Raw genomic sequence first — 21735 nt, 5'->3', positions numbered from 1 at the left:
TTTGGATGTTTGCCTCTGCTAGCATGGGAGTGTTCATCGGCAGTGTGAGATGTCCTCTCCAATAGCAGGAAGGACTCCACAAGACAATCCTACCAAGCCAAATGGAGATGTTTCACTTCTTAGACCCAACAGAAAGATCTTGCCCTTGAGGCTGTGGGCATCTTGATGCTCTTAGACTATTTCCTCCATCTGAAAGCCTCAGGACTCTCTCTCAACTCCATCAGGATGCGTGCAGCAGCTGTTACTGCCTTCCACCCTTCGGTAGAGGGACATTCCAGTTTTTACCCATGCTTTGACTGTCCGATTCTGGAAGGATCTTGTACATAAATATCTGCCCATTCAACCTATCACTCCCTAGTGGGACCTCAACTTAGTCCTTATGTCATTAACGAATTCTCCCTTTGAACCTCTGGTCTCCTGCTTTTTTCCCTTCTTTCCATGAAGATTGCCTTCCTGGTTGCTATTACCTTTGCATAAATATTCCAGAAGGACTAAATTTCACTGTGCCTGCATCCCAAATTTCTAACAAAAGTGGTTTACCTCAACCAACCCATACACATCTACTCACTTCCTCTCCTAAATCACACACCTCAAATGACAAGTGGCATTTCCACTCCCTTGATGTATGTAGGGCCCTGGCCTTTTACTTACAAAGGACAAAGCCATTCCAGAAGTCTCCCAAACTGACTGACTGACTCACCATAGCGGAGTGAATTAAAGGATAGGCCATCTCCACACAGAGAATTGGGAATTATTTTGTTCAGTTCTAATATAAAATTATTTTTGAAAAACAGTATTTCAAGTGCTAAAATTGTGTACTGTAGCTGAATATTTCACATATAGTTTCAAAAGTCCCAATTATTTATTCCCCCTTTAGATTTTCTCCAAGTTTGGAACTGTCTTGAAGATTATCACCTTCACAAAGAACAATCAGTTTCAGGCCTTGCTTCAGTATGCTGATCCCATGAATGCACATTATGCCAAAATGGTAAGTATAGAGGTGTACATCTGACCTGGTTACTCAATATAAAATAAACAAATAACAAAACCATTCTTTACGTGTAATTAGTTTTGCTATGAGCTGCACAAGTGATAGGATTGCTTGACACTCTAGTAATGTTTAAATTCTCTTCCTGCTCAGAGTAGCTTTGGTGTTTGTAATTAGGTCATAGAGAATGACTTTGTGACCCTTAGTATTTTTACTACTGATTTATGCATTAATATCTTGAATCTACCTGGTCGCAGCTTGAAGCTAGTATACTGCTAGTATTCCTTCTAGACACAGGAAATGGGTACTAGTGGTCGTGCTTTTCACTTGCTATCTCAGTCAAGTTTAAAAGGGAAGACAAACAGCTGCTTAATGTAGGTATATAGTTTTTTCAAAAGCCTTTAAAACCATTGTTCTTGTAATTACAAATCAGTACTGCGCTACAAAAGTAGTTCAGTTTCAGTGAAATTCCGTGTTCCTTATAAAGGTTGGCTCAAAGAACTGTAAATCTGGCACCTACTTCTTTTTAGTAGAATATAACACAGGCAAGAATGATCAGCTAATAAACTGCATGTGGTTCAAACACAGGGTTTTTTTGGTGGCCTATGAGGATGCTTGCATTATAACAGTAATAATAATCTGGCATCCTAGGTGGAGAATTTGTGGATTGCCATCCCCAGTCTTTCATCAGTTTGACAAGCACCTGGAACCTGACAGTGAATGCCAAAAACCTGCATTTATTTTTTTGATGCAAAAAGAAATAATTTTTAAAACGTTCAAGTATTTGCAAATTTTTATAACTGATCCCTAGTCCATATATTGCCTGCTGAGTCCAAAATCTGTCAAACTTTCATTACCTGTAAGTAACCCCAGCATTCTAATGAGTAGAAAGAGACTGAATAATGGGAAAAGTACATTGTTTAGTTTCTGTATACAATATGTTGGTTTGGCTGAAAAATACTAGATACATTAGTTGCTAGTTTGGGAGATCATAGAAAGATTTTTTGTTAGCATTTAAATCATTTTGTATTTCTAAATAAATTGAAACAATCTGGCACTGACACTTTATAGAAAATAGCACAAAACTGATGTCTTTATGCAGATGCTTTCATATTTTCTTCCATAGCTACCTATTTGGCTTCTAAACATGCACAGTCCTACACTTACCTGCTCAGTGTAGTATTATGTCATTAAATCATGGCACAAAACAGTGGTCATGTTTAGTTTTGTAAATAAATGACGTGATGGTGGAAAAAAGTGATTGTCTTAATTTGGGGTGGAGATATAAACCTCCAAAATACAGAAAGAAATGGACTTCTCTAAGATGGATCCTTCCTTGGATTATCATTATAAAACACTGAGTGATTTTTTTCCACCTCCATTTCCTTGTCTCTCATAATGTGTGTCTTACTTCATTGTATTCCCTTCATGTTGACCCTGCCATTGCCGAGATACAGGGTGCACAAACAAAGATACACAATAAACTAAGGAGCAGACAAAATAGCAATGGATACCATAGTGATAGTCTTTTATAAGAACAGACACCACCAGCTTTCTCCTGGACACAGCTATTGTTTCCCTCTATATATCCATTTAATCTCTAGCATGCATAGTGGATTTGACTACTCCGGCACCAAGTTAAAGGAAATTAATATGTAAACAAAAAAATAAAATATTCTGTGGCCTTTATTTTGAAGGAATAGATTTATTTCTTTAAATGGAAAGGGATGATGAGTGAGAGGGTAGGTGACCAAATATGCATAATTTGGTAGAGTGGGCAATACAATACCATAACAGTAGATTCTGTGTCTAGCATGGAACTTAAATCCTTGCCCTCCTTTATTTATTTGATAGGTAAAATAGTTTTTTTCAGTAGGCCTGTAGTCATTTTGTAGCTTGCTGGATTCTGAATTGTGATGGCAAGGTCAAATTTCTTAATATGCAATATTTTTCCTGTTTAATTCTGTTTTTTAAGACTTAATATGGTGATCTATTAAGAGGACTTTTCACATTACAAATTTGAATCTGCTACACGAAACATATGTTTAATGTTTTTCTGTATTCCTTTTGCTGCTATTGCAGACTCTTATCTTATTCCATTGTCCCTCCTGAGTCAGACTGCAGGGTCATCGGAGCTCAAACCCTGCTGAATTCTCTTGTAGACAGAGGACAATTGCTTGTCCTTGTAAATGGTTCATATTACCAGAGTTCTGAATTCCATAGTAGATTGGCTGAGCAAAATCCTGATCCTGTCAGGGAACAGAAATACATCAGTGTTCTTTTAATTTGCAACAAATTTGTAACTCCCTAGCTTACTAAAAAAGGAAAGAAAAGGATACCCTTTTCTTCATTTTCTTGAATAAGTTCCTACGAGTGATGCATTCACCCTTGGAATTCCAATCTATTATGTCATTCCTGCAAAATTCTTCTGAAGATGGCAGTTCTTTTGTAGCCCTAGACTCACTCAGGAGGCCTTTGTTCCTGGAGCAGGTACAGAAAGTTAAATCGTTTTAGATATATTTTCTACCTTTTTTTCCCTTCTTTTACAATTGGCTTGATAAAGTCCTGAGGGTCTACAGATTCATAGTCCTAGTGATCAGGATTTAGAGGGAATAGAACATTTTTAGATGTGAGTTCTTTTCCATCTCTGTAGGCCACTTTCTACATTTAGGCCTCTTTCTATATTTCTCTGCCAACACACAGTTATATGAACCCCTCTCTGGGTGTGGTGGGATCTTTGTTCAGAGCTGCTGACAAGTTTTTATGAACTCCTTTAATTATGTGAGATCTTAAGTTAAATGCCCTCAGATCCACTGTCTTTCCCTTCTTTGGACTCTTTCTTTCTGTTTTGTGTTGATATTCTTCTTACCTTCTCTTCTCCTCCTCCTCCTTTCCCCCTTCTGCCCCGGAAAGATGAGGTTTGCAGCATGCCCTAAACCTGGCAAGACCAGGAATCATCTTGGATCTCCTTTGGTATGGAGTTCCATAGTTTAGGGTTATCTGCTGAGAAGCCACTAAGTCTTCAGTAAAATGGCTGAGAAACTTACCTTGACCTTATTATTCACTAGTGGTAAATTTAATTTATTAAAATTGAGTAGTAGCCTATACCCTACAAATAATTTGTTTATCTTAACTGTTCTTAAGAAATCTTCATGATATATTCACTATTTTAAGAGGCTTTGAAAATGATATTCTACTTGTTTTGACTTTGGGCTAACAATATTGTATAACATGATTTGCTTATCTGTAAATAACAATTTTGAGGTTTTTGGATAGCTTATCTTGCTGTTACTTTCAATAGTTCTGTCTTTTATTCTGTCAGCCTGACTCATTTATGCTAAGCCCTTATCTATGCACAAAAGTTGTACAGTTTTAACTCTGAGTACTAGTTAAGCGATACAACTCCTGTTGTGCTGTATAGGAAGGGGAATAAGCTATACTGGTGCATAAGCAATATATTGTACTGGTATAATTTTCAATAAAAAGAAATTCACACCTTTAATCAATTGTTATACCAGTACAAAATTTGTGTGTAGACCACACCTCATTATGTATCTGGGAAAGGATTCTTAAAAATGGATCTCACGCATACCGCTTCCTCTTATCCTTCTGTGGTTTCTTGGAATGTGAGCATTGATATAGAGAAGTGATGATTCTTGTTACACAACTTTTTTATTGTAGCTTTCCTTATGCAGAGCATATTACTTTTTTGGATGTTCATGTTAATTTTTTAAAGTAATTGCATAGCTGAAAGAGAAGTCCCAAATGAATGAATAAATGTGTAGACTTAATTTCGGGCAAACTTACAAACAGAATGAACGTAAGAACGTGATTCAAACATTTTGAGTCCAGATTTCAGGCATTGCCAGATATTGTACATGCATTTTATTTTAGGTAAAGTGATAAATCTTTACCTTCTATGTCTGATACTTATTTACATTAAGGCCACTTTGCACCGCATAAAGACCTTGCACTTACTTTAAGACCTCTTAACATTGCTTTGGCAGTGTCAAATGACCATGCTTTAAATGAGAATCTGATCCTATGGGTTAATGATCACATGATCATTCTGTTCTAACCCAGTAGCCATTTTGTGGTGGCCTCTTTGTTGTCTTCATATAACTTATAAAAGACTGAAAGTGAAAGACATTTTTAGTGTCAAGTGAGTGTTTTATTTGGACTTAAGGTGGCTGACTGGAAAAGATGTTTCTTTCATTTGCTAGGGATTTGTGGATCATTATTTTGTTTGCATATAACAGAATCTGAAATCATAACTGGCAATCTGTGGAAATGTGTAGCTTCTGGTTGATTTTTTTTTCCTTTGCTTTTTATAATGAGGTGCTAGGAGGGTACTCAGGTGGCTTGTACAGGAAAGACTTTGATGCTTCAAGAAAGCATAATCAAGACAAATTCAGAAAATAAAAGGAATTCAGTTAATTTATCCTTCCTTTGTGGAGTGGAGGTAGTTCTATAATGAGTTACTCTAATTTCCTGCTCTTGAGCCAACATTACCAATTCCTGTGGTCTGTTGTTCCAAAAAACCCAAAACTAATATATTTGCCACTGTTTGAGACTCCAGTTTAAATGGGTGAGATGTCCCAGGCTTAAAAGCATCTATAGCTTCATTTATGGAGATCAGGCTCTGTAGCTGGGCGCCATACAAGGCCTCATCCCCTGTGGATTGGCTCAGGCAGACATTTAACAGATAGTGTAACCTACTGGGTCACTAACATTCTAGAAAGTAAAGATTTTGGGTAAGCCTGAGGCTGGTTCAGTGGCCACTCTAGAGTGGGCAAACAACTTTTTTAAAGGTTGCTGTAAGTGTGGATTTGTATTTGGATAATAAGCCATAAAAAAAAAAAGTTGATATGTGAATGGTAAATGTATTTTGCCTTTTTAAACTTTACAACCATTTTTTCTGTAGGCTCTGGATGGCCAGAATATCTACAATGCATGCTGCACTCTGCGTATTGATTTCTCTAAATTAACAAGCCTTAATGTAAAATACAACAATGACAAAAGCAGAGACTTCACTCGCCTTGACCTTCCTTCTGGTGATGGCCAGCCCTCCCTTGACCCCACTATGGCCACCGCTTTTGGTAAGGAAACCTCCCTTCTAGGTAAATATAATGGAGCAGGTAACTCTGCTTTTTATGTTGTACTGTCCTTTAGGAATTTCCACCTGGTTTTCCATGGTTCCTAAAGAAGAGTGACACACTAGTGAGTCCAAAATACTGGCTGCCAATGAAATGTATATGAAAGTTAAACATCTACTCCTGGAAAATTAGTGAATATCTGAAACTGAATTTGTCCAACCATTCTTCAGATTATTAATGCTGAAAGATCTAAATTACACAATAGTCTACAGCTGACACTTCAGTTCCATTAACTATTTTAGAGGGTGTCATGATTTTAAAAAAAACAAAATAGAACCCTCTCAAAATTAAACCACAAAACACACATTAATAAAGGTCTGGTTTAGACTTTCCAAAGATGAAAATTCAGAGATTAGCCACTGAGTGCATATGTTTGTAGTCTTCTTCAATAACATGTGATGTGCATGTTGTGTATATCAATAGGAAGTGCAAAAACTATTCTTGTACTCTGTTCATGAGCAAAGGTGAAGGCCACTTTCAGAGGTGCTGATATTGTGGCTTTGGCAAATTTATTGAAACAACCTCAGCGGTAATACAAATTATGAAAAAGAGGAATCTGACTGCCTGATGGAGGTGCGCACAGTGAAGCCCTCTGTGCTATTTTGAGAATGATTGCCAGGTCTCTTGGCAATCAGCAGCTACGACTGTGACAAGTACGATTTCTATCTCTTCGTTGTTGGATGGTCTTCATTGGAGGCCAAATGCTTCCCTTTTTATGTACAAAATAAGATGGATATCTATCCTGCAGTCCAGGTGTCAAAATGCTACAAACATTGGTTAAAAAATCATCTGTTTTCTTGAGCACAGTGTAATTTTCTGATGTAGTCCTGACAGCTGATGTTCTTTGCTGTTTGGTTGTAAAGGTTTCATTTGGAAGTACACATGTAATGAAAGTGAGCTGTTCTTGTTACTTGTCTGTCATGCTGTTTTTAAAAAGAACAAAAAATGAAGCCATTGGATATTTCTGTGTAATAAAATACGAACTATTTCTATTTAAATAACTATTGTAAGTTATCAGTTCAGTATTTCATGGAAGCATTGAGGTCTGTCTATGCTTAAGATTGTGACTGCTAAAACTATGGTAAATTATGGTGAATCAGGCTCAACTAATTTGCCGGAAACTTCAATGTGAGCGCAAGAGTGATTGTGATATAGTAGATTAAGAAATGACTTGGATGTGTATTGTAAACCCTGCCCCATACTTCTGTGCTGAGACTGGTATGTGCACCACCTACCTACTCCACTGGTCCTGTCTACATTAACAAATAACCCATAATTCTCCACTAGTGCAGCTGCACCAAAAAGGTTGGAACTGCTGGTATAGATAAGATTTGGGCATCTTTACCACTGTCATCTAACTCTAAGGGTTAAGATGTCCACAGCCACAAGAAGCCTGACCACTAAAAGTAAAGGATTAAAAATATCAGATTTCAAGCATCTGGCATAGAGACCTTTATTTGAAAAGAGTGGCAAGAATTAGATAGATGTGCATATGAAGTGTAAGAGGTGAGATTATCCTGTCATTACTAGACAATAGATTCAGGAGGTCTCTGAGAGTGACTGGAGAACTACATATCCAAATTTTCCAACAGTGGTAGCAGGAGTGGAAGTGGTAGTACAGACGGTGTTCAAGTGTCTCAGGCTAAGATGACATGGTAGTCAAGAAGCTGGAACCCTGGACTTCCATCTTTGCTACAGCCAGGGAAGGCTGCAATGATAAGAGAATTCAGATAAAACCAGTAACAGAGGTAGATAGTTATCAGTATTATGTTTGGAGCAGTGATTCCCCAAACCGTGGGACGCGAAGCAGGGACCAGGCCAGCCCCCACATGGGGTGGGCAGGGACCACCACTCTGTCCCCAACGCAGCCACAGTCCTGCTCCCGGTCTCAGTCCTACTCCTGGCAGCAGCCCCACTCCCATCCCAGGCTGTAGCTCCAGCCCCCGGCTCCGGGGGGAGTGCGGACCGTTTATGATTTGCAGTATTGCAGTTTTTTAAGGTGATTACTAAAATACACTGCCGTATTTAAAACCTTTTGAATATTAAACATTTTTGTAAATCTCTCTTGTGTTTAAAAACTTCTGATGCATTTTGGAATAAATTTGTTCTGAAAAAGCTTTTTTCCCCCTTCCAAAAGGCATAATAGATTTTCAGAGAGTTGCCTAAAATCTACAGTCAGCTAAATAGCAGAGGGTTTTGCACATGTGCCAGAATTCCTGATCTTACTATTTTAGCTGTATTTTACATGTCTGTTTGGTATCTGTAAACATGCAGGTCCCATCTGGCAGAATAAAAGCCCTTTGTCATTGCTGCTTTAGTAATGAATGATGATGGGGGAACTAAGACTGTGAATAAATGATTAATACGTATATTGTCAAAACTTGTCAGTATAATGCTCTAGTGCATATATTACAAGCATGAAATGCATACTGTTGTTGTGATTATTAATGCTTTGCATTGTTTGCATAAGGGACATTTTGTGACTATAGATAAGAGAGGGGTAGTGGGCTGCCGAAATCATGTCACAGCTTTGGTGTCTGCTTAGGGTCACCATGTTTCCCAAAGGGAAAATGGCACTTTGCATGCGGTTGGCCCGAGCCGCCTTGTGTGCAGGACTGGTCTGAGTCCTGCCCCCCTCCTCATGCAGGGCTGCATCGCTACATTGCTGCTTGCCTGAGCCCTGCTTGCCCCTTCCTGAGCCCTGCTTCCCCCCTTGCGCGGGGCTGGCATCACCATTCACGTGCCCCATGCCCTGCACGTTCCTCTGCACCCCCCCTTTTTTACCAAAAAGTGGCAAGAGCAAACAGGACAAATGCCCACTTTTGCCACCACAAAAAAAAAAAAAAAAAAAGAAAAAAAGAAAGAAAGAAAAAGTAATCAGGAGGGCCAAGACGGGGCTTTAAAAAACAAGATGTATGGTCATCCTGTCTGCTTCAATTGTTAATGTGGTAATTCCTGCAGTATTTCACTGTACCCATTCATGCTGTTTTAGGAAATGTAATCTAATTCAATTCCGTGATCGTTACTTACATATTGTGTAGATGCGTATCTCAGAAATGGTGGATTAAAATCTAGTTGAGTGTGTAAACCAATAGGCAAACAAAATAATCTAAAATTCATTTTGAGGAGGGGTGGGCGGGTGGGTACATGCATACCTAACATCAACCGTTGTTCTGCTCGAGGTAATTTGTGTGATTTTAAAACGAGATTAAAATGAAAGCAGTTAAGTATGCAATCTTTTGCTTTAGTCAGGGCCCCACATGTTTGTTGATTTCCATTTTGTAACCATCATTGCAAAGAGAAGCTTCGCAGGTGGGGCTTTCAGCACTTTCGAAGGTATGGGAGGCAGTTTGTAATGATAGGATATGCACATTTGCTGGATATTTCTTCTAAACTCATTAACCATGAGATAGTTAACACTAACATTTAAACTGACATTGAGGTTTCAGAGTTAAGCCATTGAGATCAATGGGACAATTTGTGCCCATGAGGGATATTGTTTCAGGCTGTATCAGTTTGTTCAGTTAATATTTCCTCTCTAAAAACTTCTGAATGCAGTTACATTTTGTAAGTAAAAGATGGGTGGTATATTGAAAACTGAAAATTAGAGAAGTGTAGAATGAATTGAATAGCAAAGCAGGTGATTGTACTCTGTTGGTATTGATACTATTTCTTAGTTTGTTTCCCTTAAGTCTTCCCAAAATGTGACTTCAAGTGGTCATATGTGAGGGGAGTGTTGAGATCCTGTGCTGGAGGAGTCTATTTTTTTACAGATCCAGATGGATTGTTCCCATAAGTGTTTAATCATCAGACGCTTAGGGGTTGTCTGTGTGAACATTTTGTTCATGCTAAGGTGGGATGTGACTTTACACCAGCCTGCTCTGGACTAACTGTCCCTGTGGACCCTGCTGACATGTTTAAACCATTTAATGTACTTTGTTCTAGTCCTATTTTAAAGAGGACTAGATCAGAGCACATTAACAAACTGTTAAGGCATATCAGCGGGGTCTACAAGGACAATAAGGCCTGGCCTGTCCTGGCCTACTACTGCCCTGTTTTGTCAACAAAATAAAACCACCTAAACAAGAGGCATGGAGCCTTTTTTGGCAAAGTTTGTGTGAAAAAGCACATGTGCGTAGACACTTCCCTTAGGTTATATTGCTGAAAATAGCCTTCGGATTATTCCAGCATGCCATCGTGAGTGGCACTCTGGTAAGCAGTTTGAGCTCGGCTGCCAACCGTCCACCTCTGCCCCTCCTCTTTCAAAGCCCCAGGAAGTTTTCAGGTTAACTCACTATGTAGAGCTGCCTCTGCAGGGCAGCCAACACAGTCCTGCCTGCCTGCCCTAAACTACAGGGGAGGGGTGTAACTCCTGATGTGCCGTGCAGGGCCAGGGAGGGAGATGAGGGCTGTGTCCCTCTCCCTGCCTCTGCCCCTGCAGGTGTAACAGACCTGTTTCTGTTGAGGGGGTTGAGGGAATGGAGGGCGCCAGCTATGAGCTGTCTGTGTAGCAGCTTCTGCCTTGGGATTGGTTGCTTCCAGCTGCTGCTGTCTGAACTTAGAGACAGGATGAGTTCAGACACACTCAGTGTCTCCCAACACACACACTCTGTCTTTCTCCGTGTGTGTGTGTGTGTGTGTGTGTGTGTGTGTCTCTCTCTCTCACACACTTTCATTTACTCACTCCTCCCCCCACTTCTGTGGGCTTTTTGTGTTTGTATTCAGCAGTGTCAGTTTGGCTGACAGGACAGTTTAAAAGCAGCTGTCAAACTAGTCGGATGCCCATGGAAGGATGGGATTCAGAAATCTTCATCATGTGACACTATGCCTGTCCTGTGAGGCATTGCAAACCCTTCCCAAAGCATCCTGTGTGTGCATTTGCACAGTGGGATAGCTCCCCACAGTGCACTGCTCACTTTGTTGACAAAAGAGGTGGTGTGAATTCCCTCCACTGACAGGAGACAGTGAAGACACGCAACAGGGATTTAATTACAGCAGTGGCTGTATGCTGGCAACATTTTTGTTGACAAAACTTTCTAGTGTAGACCAGGCCTATGGCTGCAACAGGCTAGTGCAGGGTAGATTCATGCCCCAGCTTGCCGTAAACTAAACATTCATGTAGACATGCCCTTAGAAGTTAGTGATGGAAAAGATCCAATGAGATATCTACCCCACCTGTGTGCATTTACAGTTTTTTGTGTGGTTTTCTAATCATATCTGTCTCACAGTTGGGCGTTCGTTGCTTTCCTTGGGGACAGCATTCTATGGTTTAATACTTCTCAGGAATTTTCTCATGTTTATCTTAAATCTTAACTTTTAATTTTATTTGGTTATTCCTATTTAGGTAACAAAAGGGGATATAACACCTTTTTTTCTAAGTGTTTATCCCTTCACAAATAAGTGAACAAATACATTTCTCACCCATCTCAAATAGATGTCTTAGGCTGTAGTTATTAACAGCCGCATAGTAGTCTGTAACCTTCAGTTTATCAGAGTATTGATGGGGACATCAGTTTCTGCACACCATCTGCCAGACATGCTTATGGAGAATAGGAAAGCATTTTGACACAGTCAAAGGAAGGAGTCAACTGCTGGCAACAGTCCCAGTTTATTGATACCAGGTATCACATAGGAGCAGGAGATTTTGGATCCTAACCCAGTCAGCAGCCTCATTCTCTGTAGAAGCTCTTAAGTTAGCTGTGGCTCAGACTTCACTTCTTATCCTTATGCCCCCTCTCCTTCAGCTGAATTTTTAGACAGCGGAGAGACTTTTGACCTGCTACAGTGTCCGAACTTAGCTGGACACTGCTTGACCAGTCCTTTTTTTCTGCCTCATATCTTGTCAGCAGAGTAGTCTTTGTCCCAGCCCAAGTTAGGAAGACACATCAAGGCTGATGCAGAGAAAACTAACAATAAAATCTAAATTTTAAAGGTAACTTAAAAAATTCTCCAACTAGAGATTTAACCCAAAATTAAGTATATCAAATGGGGGTTTGGTGTGGGAGAGTGGAACCCATTCACTATTTACTTTGTTTCATTGTGCTAGCATTTTACCTCTCTTCTTTTGATATTTAATGTTCACAACATCTTCAGATTTATATTGCAGACAAAGCAGTGAAAATTCTGATTGAAAAAATGTATTTATAAGGCTAAAAGATACAAACATCAATTTTGGTTGTTTGAACCCGAGTTCTGTAAAATATAGTAAAACCTTTGGAAGAGTGTCATTCTGAAATTTCAGTGATATGAAATGTCTCTCTGTACTGACAGTCTGGTTTATTTCTATTTGCTAAATATGTTGGAATCTATTTTAATTGGATCTGTCTGAATTCTAGGCACTCCAGGAATAATCTCTTCACCATATGCAGGGGCTGCTGGATTTGCCCCTGCCATTGGCTTTCCTCAAGCTGCAGGTAAAGTCACTGTTTTTTGTTTGGCAAATTTGAAAACTGCCTTAAGTTGTTGAAACCCAGCTAGTTAAACAGAACGATAATGCAGCAATATCAAGATCTATAAGTATTCATAAAGAGCAGTCAATCTACCTTTATGTGCATAGTATATTACCCAAAATATTACTATTTTAAATAAGTTGTAAGAATTGCATGTACTGTTGTCATGATCTACAGTCCATCATTGTGTTCTGGCTTCTGATTCTGTTAAGGAATTAAGCATAGTAATAAGGACTACCTGAAAGTGATAAAACTATAGAAGTCTGTAATTCTAAAAATTATAGAATACTATGCCTTTTACATGGCTTTTTTGCTACTCCTAAATTTTTTTATATTCATGCTTACTACTTTATTACTCAGTATCTCCTTGCAGTGTCATTGTCACTTTGAGTAGTGGGTTTGTATTTGGAGTGACCATCATAAGTGCAAGACCCAAAAGCCTACAGTTAAAAAGAAAACTCGAGTAGCACTCATTCAACATCTAAAAAAGCCTGCCTGCCTATGCATCTCCCCCCATCCCAGAGATCCCTGTGTCTGTTTTTACTAAAAAGATTGTATGATGAAGGGACTGAAAAAATGAAAATGTGGGTGGGTTTTTATTGGGTTTGGATTTTTTGTCCCAGGAAAAGAGCTGGGAACCATTGGTCTGTATCTATCACAGATAGTCTTTTGGGAGAACCAACTAAAATATGCCTTTGCAGCATTTTATTATTGAATGTTGAATCTATTTTTAGATAAATCAAATTACAGAGTTTGAAGTGCTTTTTAGTCTTCTCACATAGTTTTCCCACTTCCTTTGGGGCATAAATTAAGTGTGATTTTTTTTCAGGTCTTTCAGTCCAAGCTGTTCCTGGAGCACTTGGTCCTCTCGCAATCACCACCTCTGCAATGACTGGACGGATGGCTATTCCTGGAGTTGCTGGTGTTCCAGGAAATTCTGTTTTGCTTGTCAGCAACCTCAATCCTGATGTAAGCTTAACAGGTGCAATTAAACAATGCAAGTAGTTGGTAGTTTGATACTGGCATAGAACAGATATTAACATTTTTGTCCTAAAATCTAAGTGGGAAATTGGACCAAGGAAGGATGATAAACATTTTTTATGTTGATCAGGTCAGTAATGGCACCAAAGCCACATCACTTGCTTTAAGGACTTTGAAATATTGGCAAAGGTCAGAATCACACACTAGCTTCAGAGAATTTCAGAAGAATATGAACATCCTCATCAGAAATAAATGTAACATGGGGTATCAATGGGGACATACTAATTGAAAGAAGCAGTCTATTGAGTGTCTACAGCTCTTGCAATCAGTAGACCTCTAAAGTCAAGAGACACACATCTAGACATAATCAAATACACTGAAAATATAAAGAAAAATATTTGAAAAGGCAGACAGCTATTGAATATCTGTAAAACAGGCGTGATCTTTTACGCAATGAGGATTCTCCTTGTCCACTATCACTCTTGCAGAGGATTCTCCACAGAGAAAAGATGGGAGGAGCAGGTAGTTACAGGTGAGATAGAAGGGTGATCAGCAAGCACATGAGTTTCCTTCAAAACTCTTACAGATTCTTTTCAAGCTTTGCCATTTTTCTCTGGAAAAAATCACAGATGGTTTAGAGTCCAAAAGTAACACAGAGGCTGGTGAGCATCCTTTGACATATCAACATTTCCAGAAACCACTTTTTTAAAACCAATTGATATTGTGAACATTTAGATTCGTTGTGTTTTTAAATATACCTACCTCATGATTATTGTTTCGTTTGATACATTTGCAGTAAAATTATCAGACCAAAATATTATATAGCTATAGAACTTCATTATTTGTTTTACATAGTAGATGTGAGGGTGGCATACGCCAGGTTTCTCACTACCTTATCCTCAGTTCTTTGGATACTTAGCACAAATACAAAAAGTGTAAAATATGTGTAGAAAAAGATGTCAAATCTTATTTACATGTTTCTTCATTGAGACTTCGTTTTGATATGCAGCACATTTGTGTCTGTTTACAGAGTAACTTTATTATAGAAATGTAAAAGAGCTGCTTGCTTCATGAAATTCTTTCAGGTTCACCTAACTTGTCATGTCTCCAGAATTCTCTGATGAATGTCACTGACATAGAAACACTCTTCACATTACTAAGATTTAAAAATCTTTATTTGCTGAATTCTGATTGTACATATGCCTTTTAATTACCTGAAATGACACACTGCTGCAAATGTGACCAAGCAAAAAATAGCCAGTACAGATTATCTTCAGAATCTTCAGTTAGTTACTCTGTTGTGTGGCATGGAATACAATTATTAATGCAAAGCATTGGGAAACACAGATTATGAGCAACGCTGCAGTAGTTAAAAATCAGACTGAGACTTCTTTATTTTGTGCTGTAGCATAGCCAGAATAAATTTATATACAGCCTTGTGGACTGGGCAAGGCCTGGCTAGCTACAAGTACTGGCTTCACTATGGATAATCTTATTCTTGGAAAAAATTAGCCTATCTTGACAAGGCCAGACAAAATCCCCCCTCCCAGGATCTCCACAGAGGAACTTGCAGAGCTGTTGGGGTAGGGAAGGGGAAAGGTTATGAAAATGAGCTTTCTTTTCTCACACCTACATTTTTACAGAATTTAGTCCTATGCTAATCCTCCTTGCATGTCGAAACCACAGAAGTTACTACATCCGTTGTACACCACTCTATTGAATGGGGACAGGGAAGAGAGGAGATAGAAATATAACCAAGGCCTAACTTTTTTTTAAAAACAACGAGAGTTCTGTGGCACTGTAAAGACTAACAAATTTAATTTTAGCAAGCATAAGCAGATGCAGCTGAGCCTCACGAAAGCTTATGCGTGCTAAAATTAAATTTTTTAGTCTTTAAAGTGCCACAGAACTCTCGTTGTTTTTGTTGTATACAGACTAACACAGCTACCCCTCTGGAACTTTTTAAAATAAATTTTGGGTTATCAGGCTTATACCCTGATTACTATAGTAAAAGGCTGGGAGTGCCTCCTGCTTTGATGATCAAAGATGATGGTGCTCTCATTCCTAAGTGAGCATAAACAGCTAAATCATATTAATATGTGAAACATAGCTCAAAGCTTTTAGTAGCCCTGCTGGTTTGTTTCCTACACACTGCAATATGTAAGAAGGCAATGCAAAGATCTTTGAATACATGCTACAATCTAAGCTAACCTGATAATGCTAAATCTTTTGAAAAGGTCATCTAAAACTAAGAAAGCTGGACATCTGCTACTTGGAGAGTACCCCTGTTGGTGACTTTGTTATAAGGGTACCATTTGTGCTTCCATAGTTATTGCGTTTGAGACAAATTTTTCCTATAGCGCATGCACACAATTCAACTTTATCCCCTTCAAGCTGTTGAACCTGAGAATCCAAGAGCAGTTTGGGATCCAAAATTACCACCAATCTGTGATCCTCTGTGACAAAGCACACTTTACTCCAAAAACAGTTGCACCTGTTTCTCTCAGATCTTGTCATGGTTATTCATGTCTTTGACTTATTGTATAGTTTTTTAAAATACTGTGATCATTCTACTTTCCTTGAATACAACTTGGAATCTACCACCACTGTAAAATATAGCCACCTGCTGAGTGGCATTGGCTGTAAAGAGAATGTCACACCAGCTCCCAAAGAATATTAGCTTGCAGATGAATTTAAAGGTATTTACTTGGAACTGTAATGCCCTATACATTTTTGGGTTCTGGCTAACTGAGGTTGCCTCCCAACGCTTTCCTTTTATATTATGGTTGTACTTGCAATAGCTGAGTTTGTCTACATGGAAGATTCTGTCAAATTCTCCCGTTGGTGAGAACTCCAGTATAGACATGACACCAGTATTTTTATGGCCTTTCTGTTCATGATCTGAGCATATAGCTTCTGTTTTTGACATTACATTGTTAAAATTCTAAATATGAAAATATTATCATACTTCTAATTTTCAGTGAATAATGCAAAGTAGATTTATATTTAATCAGTATCTTTCTACTTTTTTAAAAAAAGAGAACCTCAATTTTATTTTTTAATATTGATGATAAGAAAAATGCTTTCAAAATGTTTAACAGATGCTGGCATAATTTTTAGTTTCTAAGAGAGCAAATTTTCCTTCTTAATGTCACAGAAGAGATGAATTTCTTCTCTCAAAATTCACATTATAACTCGCTCAGTTATAGTAACTTGGGTATTACTTCACACCAAGCCTCTACAAGTAACGTTTATCTACTTTTTTGGTTGCTTGTAAAAAAAAATTCCTTATACATGCAATTCAACTCACTGTCAAAAGAACAAGCAGACTGTGCCCCCTGATACATATAATATACACAAGTCCTTCAGTCTTCCTCATCAGGCATAAGTGTTAGTAAGTACATGAGCTTTACACTATGTGGGGGGTCAACAGTCTATTTCATCTGAACAGGACTGTAGAAATAGTGCTAAAATGCTAGCATCTTATACCTGCAGTAGCTCCTGTAGACCTGCACTGTTGCTAGGACAGCAAGGGAAGAGCTTGACAGACCTCACTGTAGATAAAGCTCCAGACTGACAGGCACCCAATAGTGGTTAGCCTCTAGATTTACACATGATAGGTGGGACTGGACTACTGGTAGAATGTCATCCATGACAAGCCCTCAACGTTCTCTGGTCTGCCAGAGGCTGACTTTGTTGATTGTTAGGATGTAGGGCCTTGGCTATTCTCCAACATGTGGGAATTGAATGGTTTGGGAGTTAGTTGAATTTTTGGAAGAGGTATATTCTTTTAAAAATTGGAGAAACTGGTTTTTTGCCCCCAAATTTTGTACATGAGCCTTGTTTTTTGATAAGGCACCATTTATAAATTAATACTAAACATTTTATAACTAATAGGAAACACATAATTTACTGGATATTTGATTCTGAGTGGACTTTGTATAATCTTCATCCAAAATACTTCACTAGAACAGACATCAATTTTTGAGGGTAGCATTAGGCTGAGGTGGGAAATGATTAATGGAGAAAGCAAATCTGTAGCCCAAGTGGCCTTTTGTAATTTTACAGCTATTGTCTTTCTGCTCTGTAGGAAATAATGCCCACAATTGTCCTTTATTATACTCTATGTTCCTCTAGACTCTGATTCAACAAACCACCTATGTCACAAAGCACTGAAGCATGTGCTTTAATGTAAAGCATGCTTAAGTGCTTTACTAAATGAGAACTAGTTTGAAAACAAGAATTGGTTCATGCAGATTATCTTCATTTAGCAGCTACTTACACTGGGTTTAAAGTAATTGCCTACTCTATAGTAGGCAAGTTCTTATTATTGCAAAAGATGATGAATGCAGCATAGAAATCGTAGGACTGGAAGGGACCTCGTGAGATCGTCTAGTCCAGTCCCCTGCACTTATGGCAGGCAGGACCAAGCATTATTTAGACCATCCCTGACAGGTGTTTGTCTAACCTGCTCTTAAGAATCTCCAATAAAGGAGATTGCACAACTTCCCTAGGCAATTTATTCCAGTGCTTAACTATCCTGACAGGAAGTTTTTCCTAATGTCCAACCTAAACTGCCCTTGCTGCAATTTAAGCCCATTACTGTGATTGTGAACTATTGCAAATTTTATAACCGCCTATTGAAAACATTTCACGCATGCTTAGCAAATGCATGTTAAAACAGGCATTATGCTGCATCCATTGGTATGAGAGGATCTTTTTTTCTAAACAAGCATAATGTTTTTACCAATTTGCAGTAATACTTAGTAACCAAAATAGTTGACTATAATAACTATGGCTTAGATTCCTTTTATATATTCAAATGGTCTTAAAATATATTTTTGTCTTGTCATTTATACAGGCTATCACACCTCATGGACTCTTTATTCTATTTGGTAAGGTTTTTATTACCTTTACTATTACAGAATGTTATTTGAAACGTACTCTGAGAAATTACAGGATCAGCATTATTGTTCATCTGATAAACTGATTGATTTAATTAAAATTTCATTTTTGTTTCTTATCCAGAAAAACATAGTTGCCATCATTTTCAGTCCTGTGAAATCACTTAGAGGATTGTAAGGCAGGATTGCATGTTTTTAAACAGGAACCCAAGAGAACATGCTGATTTTAAGATGACAAGAACTTCGATAGTAGTCACAGGGGAATGAGGGCAAAAACTTTCAAAGCAGATAAAATAGAATGGTGGATTGGCTTGGGAGGGCCAACCTAGATAGTCTTAGTAAATTCTGAGTATGTGCTCCCTTTCATGTTTGCCTCCCCTTCCTTTGCCCCACTAGAATTGGGTTGGGGAGACAGCACTGGGGGAAATAAAGTGGGGTTTATACAGACCCAGAGTGTCTGTCATTCATGCTTTTTTGGTGTCTTGAATGATATATTCTATATGTTGTCCCCTGTTTAAGGCCCTGTCTTTATATTGTTGCCAAGTTTGGCAGTTAAAAATAAATGTCTGGTGTCAGTACTGAAAGAGATGCCACAATTATTCATAATTCAAAAATGCATTCAAAGACATAACTTTGAGAGCTCTTCATACAAAGATCCTTGCCCAACTGTTTTAAATAGATTGATTATTCTCCATTTCTGCTGATGAACTTCAGTGATACAGACTTGACACTTGAGTGTTTTGCACCATAGATAATCAAATACTCAAGACAATTTCATAAATTGAAAGTACCTTTTTTGGATTTCCACAGGAGTGTATGGTGATGTACATCGAGTGAAGATCATGTTTAACAAAAAAGAAAATGCTTTGGTTCAGATGGCAGATGCAACCCAGGCTCAATTAGGTACTAATAATGAGATGTTTATTGCCACGTTTGTTGTATTGCTCTGTAGTTTCCATTAGAGCAGTTAATTGTTTCCACAATTTGCTGTTCAGAATTACTGTTCAATTACTGCTTTAGACATACTAAATTACTACAAATCAAAACTTTTTTCAGTAAAATGTTCTGGTACTTCAGGCACTTCTGACGTAACTTAAAAAAAAAAATCAAACCAAAACAGTCCTAATACCCACTTGTAGCACAAAATCCAGTCTCTGCTCAGTACAAAAATAAGTTTATAACTCATCTGCTTGCTCACGACTTTGCCAAAGTAATAAGAATGCATAGTTACCTACAGTCTAGCTTAATAATGGGCTGAGTCTATTTGTATTTCTGTTGACAATAGTGAATTGTAGGCATTGGTAACTTTTGTATGCACACTCTGTCATAGTAACTGGCACAAGAATATTAAAATACCTAGTTTTACATGTTACTTAGCTATTTATTCTAAAGTAAGAAGAAACGAGTCTTTTGTAGTAATCCGAGGAAAAGCTAGTGTTGTAAGAGATTAGGAATATTTTGCCAAAATATTTTAAAAGATTTTGAAAGTATTTTTCTTTGAACATTTCAATATTTAGAATAATCAAAAATAAAATAAAAAGATAGAAAAAAATTTGGATTAGAAGAACTACTTTGTATTATTAAATTAAAATTAGAGGTGGTATTACATCTTTAGAACTGTAACATTGTGCAATCAAAGATGGAAGCTTAGTTAATGTTAATAGTTGCTATTAAACTTGAGAAACTGCTGTCCAGCTGTAAATGGAACTGTTAGACAAACTTGAGGTTTGTCATTCAAACAGCACAAGGATTTTTTTCTCTTAGTCTGTTTTCCTGTTCAATTGTTATCAACATTTATGTTCTAGCCATGAGCCACTTGAATGGGCAGAGGCTTTATGGAAAAGTGCTCCGTGCAACTCTTTCAAAGCATCAGACTGTTCAGCTTCCTCGTGAGGGACAAGAGGACCAAGGTCTGACTAAGGACTATAGCAATAGCCCTTTACATCGCTTTAAGAAACCTGGCTCTAAGAACTTCCAAAATATCTTCCCTCCATCTGCTACTCTGCATCTCTCCAACATTCCGTACGTACCCAAACATGCACAGTTCAATTTAGAAAGAAACTTGTCTATTAAAAATGAGCATTTTTTTCTTTTGCCTATTCTGTTTGCTAAGAATTCTGATTCATTACCCTATGGTCTAAAACCATAAGAATAAGTTGCAGTGTCTGTATTGCTTTTTACTAGAGAATTTGAAGTGTATTCATTTGCAAATATAGCTCTAACAGTGACCAAGGCCTGTGACTTCTGTTACTCCTGAAAGGGACACATTCAGTTTTAAGACGATTGTGTCCTCATATACAATCTGTTTTTCACTGTTAGTCTGCTTGCACAGATATTTTTTGCACACCGTATCCAACATTGTAGATCTGTACTGAAGGCAAAGTTCTTGAAAACCTGTTACTAGACTCTGCTACATAACATACTGTAGCTATATATATGATGTACATTATTTCTATATAATGACTGTGCATGTAAGAATAGTGTAATACACATGCACAGAATTTAGATTTAATATTAGGAGGTGGAATCCAAGCTAGCTTGTTAACTTTCTGTGCAACCCCTAATATTGCAGCATTATGCTAGAACATCAGAACCAGAAAGTGAGCAAGAAAAAGAAACTTAGCTAGTTAATGTTACTTTCCAAGATGAAATAGCAAAAATAAATAAATACCATAAATTCTCAGATAAGCTTCTTTAATGTTGCAACTATGGTTGTAGGTAGCAGTACCCTAAAGGAACATTGTTTCAAAAAGTAAGGGGGGGGAGCGCCTCACCAAAGGTATATTCAGAGGACTACATTTTAAATAAAAAGCACACTTTCAAAAGTAAAAATGTACAAATCAGGTTAAGTATAACCCTAAAATACATTTTTCTTGGAGTAGAAATCAGAGTTCGGAATGAATTCCGGAAGTTGCCTTTGTGAACAATGAGGGAAAAGCCTGAGTTTTGTCATGGGAGTTTGCAGAACACTGAAATGTTAGTCATAATATAAAAGCCTAGATACTTGGGGCCATAGTTTGTACTGATTTAAGTTGGTCAAGGCAAAATTTGGCCCTCAAACTTTACATGGGAAGCCTGAAATGGAAGTTCAAAAGAGCACAGAGTATATAATTAATTTGAGAATATTTTGATTACAGACCTTCAGTTACTGTTGATGACTTGAAGAACCTTTTTGCAGATACTGGATGTACTGTGAAAGCCTTCAAATTCTTCCAGTAAGTTCTCCCATCCTCCGAGCATATCAGAGCATTTAATGA

At 37.9% G+C, this 21735-nt stretch overlaps 1 protein-coding gene across 5 annotated transcripts in view; it reads left to right on the top strand.

The window, feature by feature from the left end:
• The window catches only part of PTBP3 (polypyrimidine tract binding protein 3), a 97535-nt gene that overhangs the window by 69174 nt on the left and 6626 nt on the right, over positions 1 to 21735 (top strand). For all 5 annotated transcript variants that reach the window (XM_067553226.1, XM_067553224.1, XM_067553225.1 and 2 more), the window contains 8 exons: positions 878 to 988; positions 5913 to 6087; positions 12480 to 12557; positions 13423 to 13562; positions 18436 to 18469; positions 19289 to 19381; positions 20284 to 20500; positions 21616 to 21693. In XM_067553226.1, the coding sequence (XP_067409327.1) occupies positions 878 to 988; positions 5913 to 6087; positions 12480 to 12557; positions 13423 to 13562; positions 18436 to 18469; positions 19289 to 19381; positions 20284 to 20500; positions 21616 to 21693 (926 nt within the window). The remainder of the gene's footprint in view (positions 1 to 877; positions 989 to 5912; positions 6088 to 12479; positions 12558 to 13422; positions 13563 to 18435; positions 18470 to 19288; positions 19382 to 20283; positions 20501 to 21615; positions 21694 to 21735) is intronic.

This window comes from Emydura macquarii, unplaced genomic scaffold (genome assembly GCF_026122565.2).
Source record: "Emydura macquarii macquarii isolate MOO-44397 ecotype Brisbane River unplaced genomic scaffold, CSIRO-AGI_Emac_v2 contig_1451, whole genome shotgun sequence".
In the NCBI taxonomy this organism is placed as follows: domain Eukaryota; kingdom Metazoa; phylum Chordata; order Testudines; family Chelidae; genus Emydura; species Emydura macquarii.
This window is presented reverse-complemented; position numbering and strand designations above follow the sequence as displayed.